At 37.0% G+C, this 10184-nt stretch overlaps 1 protein-coding gene across 1 annotated transcript in view; it reads right to left on the bottom strand.

Moving 5' to 3' along the window:
• Positions 1 to 1964: 1964 nt before the first annotated feature.
• The window catches only part of pdgfc (platelet derived growth factor c), a 63805-nt gene continuing 55585 nt past the window's right edge, over positions 1965 to 10184 (bottom strand). Inside the window, exons 4-6 of the mRNA XM_053505133.1 lie at positions 6532 to 6730; positions 5765 to 5985; positions 1965 to 4258 (exon numbers count right to left, since the gene is read on the bottom strand). Coding sequence (XP_053361108.1) covers positions 4154 to 4258; positions 5765 to 5985; positions 6532 to 6730 — 525 coding nt within the window. The 3' untranslated portion in view covers positions 1965 to 4153. The remainder of the gene's footprint in view (positions 4259 to 5764; positions 5986 to 6531; positions 6731 to 10184) is intronic.

The following is a 10184-nucleotide window of genomic DNA, read 5'->3' as shown; positions in this document are numbered from 1 at the left end:
CTTTTTGCTCTTTTTTCCTTTTTTTCTTATTGGCCGGGACTTAAACAAAACAAATATCCATAACATTATACATTTATTATAACAATTTCTCTTCTAATGTGACATCATATAAGAACAGCCCCACCCCCATGCTCAGATCGGTTGTTCCCTGGAGAGGGCGTGGCTCAGCAGTAGCTCATTTACATAAACACTGAAATGGCGTGTTTGGAAGAGTTATAAAACAATGCATTCTCTGATGCAGTGTTACAGCTGGGGAAATAACACACACACACACACACATTTTTCTTTGTTAAAGAAATAGTAAAATATGGGACCTTTACGTCTAAGGACAGGGTTTACCCAGAAATCTCCACATAAAAACTTAAACAATTCCACACATGAGAGCAGAAGAGTTACGACGAGTTCATGATTAGTGGGAGACATGAATCCATGCGTGTGTGTGTGTGTGTGTGTGTTTACAAATAAATGGCTTCATCATGTAGTGGAGATTTTATAGTATTTGTTGTAAAGTTAGAGTTTGTTCAAAGCCTTTATTCCCCCTGTGTACAGAGACTTACGTGATTCACTGTTTAGTGTGAAAAGCTCGACATGTCAGAAAACTTTAATTTAATCTTAAGAAAGTATAAATCAGTGTGCAGAATAAAATATAACACACTCCAGGAACACAAAGACACACAGAAAATCAATTTGTCTAACGCCAGAGCCAGCTGTGTGTCGTTGATGCTTATTTATTACTCAATATAAGAAACTTGGAATATTTTAATTTCTTTCTTTTTTTTGAAGGACAGCAGTTTTGCGTTGTAGTTTCTCAAGGTGGGAGAAAATTGATTCAGTTACGTATCGAGATTCGTTTGTGTGGCGGTTCATGAAAATCGCTTTATAAGAAAATAGTACTTTGATATTGATAATAAAGAAGGCGTGTTTGATCAGCCGGTGACTGGAGGTTCGTCTCTGGTCTTCATTTTGATCACAGAACTGAAACCGAGCGTGTTTTCACGTCTTCACATTATCAAAAGTGCCACACAATAAAAAGCGTCTGATCAGCGCGTCTCCAAAGTCTGCGAGTGAATTCGTTTTCAAACCCCACTGCTTACACACACTCACACACGTCACAATCCGTGTAATCACACCCGTTGACCCGCGCGCTCATGGTCAAGTTGGGTTGTGAGAACTTGGAGGCGTTTGAGGCGGTAAGAAGTTGCTGTTTCATTATAATCCTGCAGGTGGCGCTCTGATGTATTCACACATCTACATCCCGTGTGGTAGGAGTAAACGATTTGCTACGTTTGTTTCGAAATTATAATTATGATGTAACAGGGATACACGCTGTTTAGTAACAATGTAGCTTATTTCTTTAATTTTAAGTAAAATGTTAAACTCTTTTTGAAGTTGGTTTGTATTGTTTAAATGCAGCATTTGTGAGAAAACTAATGCTATAAGGCACATGCTACATGAAGATGCTAAAAAGATATAAAGGTTTTAAAAGGTCTTATAATTGTAAAAAAAAACAGAAAAAAATGTATCTTGAATTGGGATATTAATAAAATCGTGACACTTACCGAATCACAATATTAATTAAACCAGCATGATGATAATATTGTATCGCGTCCCCCCCGTGGTTCTCATCCCTACATGTTTACAGACATGACTTCATCATCTTTTTAAAACAATGATGCATAGTTTGAAGACAAACTGCAACATAAAGCTGTTTTTCCTTTTATTTTTTTTTAAAACCATAAACCTAAGTGACTATTCATGTATTTATGTAAATAACTATTTTCATATTCATATCTCGGGTCGAGTCCTTGAGGACGTCAGAGTGGAGTCTGAAGGTATGTTTAATGTTTTAAACAATCCAGAGAAATTTCAGGGATAAAAAAAACAACAACAGCAACAAAACACACACACACACACACACACACACACACATAGAACATAAACACAATAAAATACGAAGCGACAGATCGGTTACTTTAGACCGTGTTGCACATGAAGTTAAATAACAGATTACACAAAAGACTGCGGTTAGAAAGCACATATACAACCGTGAGACATTTTACAGGATGATTTAACAGAAATAATAAAACTTCCAGTGAGATTTATAAAATAAAAATAAAATAAAAAACACAAAACAAACAAAAAACAAAAAAAGAGAAAAGAAGAATCGAGGGAAGAATGAGATGTGATTAGTGTTTAACTGTAAAGCTCAGGTTATAGACGTGTAATGATTGTTAGTTTTTGAATGATTACATTTTATGACATCACTTTAACTTTTAAGAGTTTGTTTGGTGATCTTTAAGTCTGTATCTGTACACAGCAAAACTCAGAGTGTCGAGTGAACTCTTAGAGAACTGAATTAAAGGCTCCTGGGTGGTAAAGGGCGGAGTCAAGTAAACAAACAAACAAACAAACAAACACAAACAGTCATTATATTATGCATGCTTTTGACCTCTGTTTCCTTGTATATTTTTACTTTTAAGTGCACAATATTTGTCGTATGTTATTTCTCAGTCTCAGTCACTCGTGTATAATTTATTTCTGAATCATGATGATGATTATTGATATAACAACATGATTGCAAAACTGTATCTGTTTAAAAGTTTGTATGAGGTTAAAAGAAATTCCTTGTTCTGCATTAAGATCGACTACATGAACTCAATCTCCTCTAGAAATATTAAATAAATAAATATACCTTTTTGTGAGAACCGTCATGAATTCCCCTGCAGTGTAATTTTTAAGCACCGTTCAGTAAATCCTTTACAGTAAATCTTCCTTAATTCGCACCTGAAAGTTTATTGATCTTTTTAATTTTTGTTGTAGTGTGAACAATTTTCCCACAATAATTTTAAAGTCCTGTGATTGTGATGTGATCTCCAGTCCTCAAACCAGTAGACGTGATGATGATGATGATGATGATGATGTTTTCTGCAGTAGAGACTTTAACATCATGTTTTATTAAACTGACTAGCTATTTTCTAGTTTCAACTTACTAACTAGTGAACTAACCAGTGAAAGTACTTAAATGTGGTCAGAGTGTCATGGTCTACCACCTCTGTTTTTCTTTTTTGTGTGTTTCATCAGTAACAGGAGGCTATAAGTACATAAAAATAACATTTTTAAACGTACCTGTGTTAGCATGCTAGCTCTTTAGTTTATCGTGCTTTTAAAATGTCGCTTTTCTCTCCTTAGTTCAATTATGTAAATTATTCAATAAGTTTATGGCTCCTTAAAACTGTGCATTATAATTTTATTTCAATGTGATCTTTATCTTTTATGCTGCTCTGTGTTATAATTAGTGTTGCCTGATTCATTTTATTAAATTCTAAACAAGAGTCAAGTTTTAGGGTTAAAAAAAACAACTGAGAACTTTTTCTTCTCCCCGATCCTATAAGAGCTCATTCGACACTGTGGATTTTGCTGTGAGGGACTCGTTACTGATTAAAAGTGAAATAACGAGGAACGAGTGTAAAATTGTGTGACACGAGGCACATGACTGATAAAAACAACGATACACAACCAAAGAAAACCAGAACAGGAAGGCTATTTACAGTACATCACTGAAAAAAATCTAAAAAAAAAGAGCTTGTCCAGGTCTCCTCACTCATCTCGAACCCCAGCGTTGGACGTTTGATGAACGAGCTTAAGAAAGGACACTCAGAATCAGACATTTAGCTCTCTTTTCTTTCCCTGAACCTCCATTTCAAACACAAACCAAGAGACAGTTTTATTTTCCATAAAAAGCCAAATGTAACGTGAAGACGGCATGAAGAACAAAGACATGTAGAGTATGTCTCTCTGCCCTCCTTATTTTTATTTTACTAATAAAGTAAGTTCAGTAAAAGTTGGAGGTTCTCTTCTGGTCCTCAGTGACCTCCAGGGAAGAGGTTCATGCTATCGAAAGCGTCATTAACAGAATCCACTGAGACTTGGAGAAGGATGAAGAACGTCAGAAAGAAAAAACAGCGTAATTAGAAGCAAAGGTTCTTAAAAAACTTTTGTCCATATTGAAAATGTTAAAAGGTCCATCATGTGGTTTTGTTCCACAGATCTGTGAGATGAACAACACTGGAGTCCAGATACAAAAAAACATGTTTGTGTCTCCATTCAATCGTAAAGTTAATCGAATAAATATTTCCTCATGAGAGCTCCTCATTCAGTTGTTCTTGCACTCGCAGTTGCACTCCTCATGATGCTCCAGCGCCACGTCCGTCAGCGTCTTCTGCGACCCCCGACCTGGCCTGTACTTCAGCATCAGGACCTTCAACCGAGACGAGAGAGAGACAGAAACGAGACGCTGTGAGTCTGAGTCAGTAACACAGAGATAGAGTGTGATAGAGCGTGCGGAAAACTAACATTACAACATATACAAATAAGCATAAAGAGAACGTCCATGAAACCAGTCGGTTCTAGCAGCAATAAACACACATCGCTATCCGCTCCTTACGCTTACGTGAGATCACAGACGCCCGTGATTGGGCTGTAGAGGTGCGTTTGGTGTGCCACTGCATCGAACCCTGGCCGTCCGCATTGGCAGGTGAGGGTACGACCACTAAGTCAGCGATGTAAAATCTCATAAAACTATTTTTTTCTACATATTTCTTTAAGGAAGTTTTTTTTTCCTTTTGTGTCCCTTCAGAGGCTCAATACTTAATATAAAGCAAAAAAAAAATAAAAAAACTCAGCTTGTCATTTAAATATTGGAAAAACATAATACAGACATTTACTGTAGAACATTAAATTATCTGAGTTTGGAACATGAAGCTGAAGATAAAGGGCACAAGAGTCTCAGGACTACAGCAGTAATGACATTTTATAAAATAACTACATTTTTATCTGTGAAACTGAATTTTGCTCAATAACGAAAGATGAAGCGAAAAAATATGTGAAAAAAAATTAGACGTAAAAGAACTAGGTTATGTCTGCCTCGCTTTGATATAACAACATGAGTGCAAAACTGTATCTGTTAAAAAGTTTTTATGAGATTAAAAGAAAATCCTCGTTTTGCATTAAGATCGACTACATGAACTCAGTCTCGTCTAGAAATAAATATTCTAGTCAAGACTGAATAAATATTAGATACTGTAAATAAACATACCTTTTTGTGAGAACCGTCATGAGTTCTCCTGCAGTGTAATTTTTAAGCACCTTTCAGTAAATCTTTCTGAACCCGCACTTAATAATAATCATTTTTTTTGTTGTAGTGTGAACAATTTTCTCACAATAACTTTAAAAGTCATGTGATTGTCATGTGATCTCCAGTCCTCAAACCAACAGTAGTGATGACGATGTTTTCCCCAGTAGAGACTTTTTTTTAAAACATTTTTTAGCTTTGTATTAAGTATTGAGCCTCTAAAGGGACACAAAAGGCCAAAAAAAAAAAAAAACATTCCTTAAAGGCCAGGGTTCGATTCCCACACAATGCCCCAAAACCAAAAAATTTGGCATAAAAGAACTAGGTTCGGTCTGCTTCGCTTTATAGATATTGCAAGTCGGGATACAATAAAAAATATATTGTACATCATTCGTTCATTTTCTTAACTTTTTTGCAAAATCATTTTTGAAAAGACCTAACATGTTATAACTTTGCAAAAGCAATTAAATTGATACATGTAACAGAATCAGTTATAAGCTTTCACCACTGGAGGCACTGTTTTAAAACAGTTTAGCTAATATCTAATTCCCCACACCCATGTTAAGGTTTAAGACGTCCTCATTCTTGCATTGCTTTTGGGAACCCGAGAGCTCACTGGAGTCTGTATTGTACCTCGTGATATTTTTTGGTGATTTTAGTGGGCGTGCACTGACACTCGAAGCAGTTGTTCGAGCAGCAGGCGCAGTTTCCACCACATCGCTTCACCAGCAGACAGCTGGGCCAAAAGATCACGTCCGTCCTCTTCAGCTCCTCACGCAGGGACACCGAGTAATTACGAGGAGTGCAGCTGTAGAGTCGGACCTCCTCCCGGAGCAGGTTCAGATCCACCACGCCTTAACACACACACACACACACACACACACAGAACTTAGACAGCTGTTTACTTTAGCTTTTATTGTTGGCCTGAGACGTAGCAAGTTCCAAAATGTCTGAGTCCAGAGTCAGGATCTGTAAATCAAACACTTCCTCAGCTGATCCTTATTACTCAGGAATTTTTTATTCCAAACTGGGACGAATCTAGAGTTTTACTGTGAGCCCAGAATGTTACTTATTTGTTTGCTTTTTTGAAATTGATGGAATTTTTCATTGAAAGTGAGCGACATCACATCAGAAACATTGCATCAGCATTAGAAAAGTGAAACAAGTACATTTTATTAATATTAACATCCTAGTATATGACAAAGACATAACATTAAAGTGTCACAGGATCAAAAACAACTAAAAATTCCAATTTATTCTTAAAGATCAGATTTATATTTACTAACTAGAAATAATAATAATAAAAAAAAAAAAAAGATTAATGATCAGGTCATGATAAAAACCTCTGGAAATTATAACTCCAAGAGCCCTGAACGATCAGTTCCCTGCATTATTCTTACCTCTGGTTTTCTTCTGGTGGATGAAGGACTTGCCCAGGACGTGCCACGTGGGTTTGTAAAGCTCCTCCAGGTCGAGCTGCCAGCGATCAGGCTCCAGGTATTTCAGGACCTCCTCCACTGTGCTGAATTCAGACACGGTTTCACTCAGAACCTCCACGCTGTGCAGAGCCACGGGCATGACGGCGGGCACGGCTGGCTTCTGCGCCAATCAGATAGGAAACAACCTGGGTCAGGTTTATTCACCAAGCACGTTTTACAAAAGGAGTGTGTTCATTTTCAAATATTTTGAATAAAGTATCATATAAGTTCAACAAGAACTCTGAAGAATTAGAGTAAAAACATATTTCAGAGGGAAACCCATGAAAATTATATGGATTTCTATCATATGAAATGAAACACAATCCTTATAGAATTTAAAAATATATTGAGTAGGAACTCTACATAACTATTTAAATAGATAACCCAAATGTATTATTAATGCTCTTAGGAACTCCATATTTATTCATATAACTAAAGTTCAGTAAGTACACTATCAAAATTTGATGATATTTCATTGGATCTCCCACCCAAATCCTGTAGAGGCTTACTGAACCACAGATGGAAGCCAGTAGAAATCAACCACATTTCATTAAATATCCCATACAGGTTAAACAAGAAGATTATTTCTATCAGTACTGTATGAGTACCTCATAAATATTCAACAGGAACCCTACACAGGAACCCTTAAAAGAACCAAATTTTAGAGGCCAATTTATAGATGACCAATTAAATTACAATTAGGACCCAGCAGAAATCAACCATATTTCGATAGATAACCCATCTGAAAAATCCCCCATGAGCACCACAGAGCAGCACATGATCAATTCATTAAATAGCATGAAACAGTCCAAAAACAAAAATTCTACATTAAGTAGACTTATATTATTCAAATGGATAATGCATGAAAAAGCAGGGACCAAAAAGAATCTAAAAGAAACATATTTCAATAAATGATGAATCTATTGTTCACCGAGAACACAATAATGTCCAAACTTACAGTAATATCCAACAAGAACACCATAGAATTAGACCTGATTTTTGTACATAAGGATAAAAAACTTTAACAAGCCACCTAAAGAATTAGACCCCACAAACATCCAACAACAACCATATAGAACATTTTAAAAACTTAATTTATTAGACAACCCCTTAATATACATTTGGAACCCAATTAAACCATATTTTAATGTGTAACCAATTAAAAATAATCAATCAGGAACGTTAGAGAACTATATAAAAACATTCTAATAGATAGCACACAATAGCCCAACAACAATAGTTCTAAATTATGTAGACTTGGACCATGTTTTAATGGATAAAACATAAAAATACAATACAATAGGAGATGTTTGGATTTTGGAAATTCCAAAATACACCAGAGACCCAAAAGAATCTACAGAACCATAATTCAATAAATGAAAAGTCCAACATGAAGAGGAACACCAAAAAAAAAAAAACAGATTTCAGTTTACTCTATAATGATACACGTCTAACAAGAACCAAATCTTAATGCCCCCCCCCCCCCCCCCCCCCCCACAAAAAAATTAAATAAAAATAAATAAAAACATTAAACAGGAGCACTATGGAACTAATAGCGACCCAAATACGACTGGAACCCAACAGAATTCCACTACAGCTCAGTGAGTAACCCAGTAAGGTCCTTTAGTCTCCCATTAAAATCTCACATCCAGTGCATCTCCATTGCAATTCACCAGAGGATTTGAGCAAATTCCTCATTCAAAAGGCATTTGCTGAGTCTTTACTGTAAGCACAGGAGGAGAGTGAAAAGCTTGTTGTCATGGTTACGGCTGTGTAATGGACGTCATGGTGGCTGATAAAGGACGCTCGCGAAATAAAGGAGAGCTGTGAATGGGGTCAGCGTGGCTGAAAGAGGGCGCCTCGAATCCAAAGACACAAAAGTGTTTCCAGAACAAGGACGGTTTCAAGGTTGAAAAATAAAATAGCAGCAGAGCAGATGGATCGTTATTCTAGACGAGAAACCGCGGCGCGTGGTTTTAACATAATTTCATCATACTTTCAAAGTCATCCCTGTATAAAGTATGAACACAACCCCACACCGGCCGACATTACAATGCACCGTAGAGCATGAGAGCATACTAATGACTCGAATTAACATATTCTATTAGGCTTCACACTGAAATCATGAATATTGAGACAGATATTTTGCGATATGTTGCAAGTCTGTCCGTCATGAACGGGAAATGTCACTTGTTTGGGACATTATTTAAAGAAAGAAAACATACTTTAAATAATGGATTTGTTTCTAATCTTTCTTCTGCTTCTAAATGTTCTTGCGACTCGCGTCCTCTCTCTCTCTCTCTCACCCTCTCTTCATCTCCTTGCTGTCATGAATAATGTGGAATGGAAACCATTAACAACTTGTGCATGTGTGATGCTTTTCCATTCTGTCACATAACGGACATGTGAAGTCTCGTCTGCTGAGACGTATATCATATTAGATGGTTTTCTGATGGAATCTTGGACACAAAGCAAAGTTCCTCTGCACAAATCTCATCAGGTCTTCACAGTCCGAACTCAGATGTTATGTACCTTATGTACTGTGTTTCCACTTGTTTTTACTTCCTGATTATTAGCATTTTGCAACGTGTGAACATGATCGATGTCTTTAAACAGGATGAAGTTTTTCTGAATAGTAACACACAACATTCCTGATATGAGGATCTTACAAGGACGTACAGTAGTTGGAAGAAAATGTGGTGTCCTCATGCAGTCATAGCGAGGCATTGAATGTTAGGGTAGGAAGATGTCCTTTTAGAGACCTTTGGGTAATTTAAGTCATCTTGCTCGTTAGGAATGCCAAAAAGACATAATCTGCTCTGCTAGGTTGTAAATTCTACAGTAACCAATAAACTGAAAATTTCCATATATAACACCCACACACACACACACTCCAATACAACATGTTCGCAGAGAGCTTTTTCTAATTCTAAAACAACCCATATGCTCAGACAGCCTTATGCATAGCAACCCAGAAAAATATTTACCCCCCTTAAAAGGAGTTAACCTGATCTTATTCCTCTGCCTTCCTCCGACAAAATCCCTTTGACGTCATGCACAAGATCAGAGCTGATGAATTGATCTCGTGAGGTATAAACCCCGGCATGAAATAATGAATCCCACTGTGTTGTGTAGCTCTGACAACAAGGTGTTCCAAATTGGTTGCATCTGTGCGTGTTTGGTGGGGTCGGAGGTGGGGTGGGGTGAGCTGGGGAGGGGTATGGGGAGGGGGGGCAAAACAGACCTGAGACAGACTCGGTTACTCGGAGCGAGAGAAGTGTCCGAGTACAAAAACTCCACCAGGAACGTGTAATTAGAGGCGAATAAACGAACAGCCTGGGTGAGACGGGTTTAGTGCGATGGCATGTTCAACATAAAAACTAATCTTAAAGCTACCAAGGAATTAGGAATAACTCAATTAAACATGCTTATTTATTTACTAGTAGACATTGCCATGACAATTTAGATAAATCTGGATGTAGATTTCAATTCCTAATTAGGAAGCCAGAACTCTGAAGTGATCCATGTAAAATTCTCTTAGCAGAAGTTTTTTTAAACAAGCAGCATGGAGGAAC

Source organism: Clarias gariepinus, chromosome 10, assembly GCF_024256425.1.
Source record: "Clarias gariepinus isolate MV-2021 ecotype Netherlands chromosome 10, CGAR_prim_01v2, whole genome shotgun sequence".
NCBI classification, from domain to species: domain Eukaryota; kingdom Metazoa; phylum Chordata; class Actinopteri; order Siluriformes; family Clariidae; genus Clarias; species Clarias gariepinus.
This window is presented reverse-complemented; position numbering and strand designations above follow the sequence as displayed.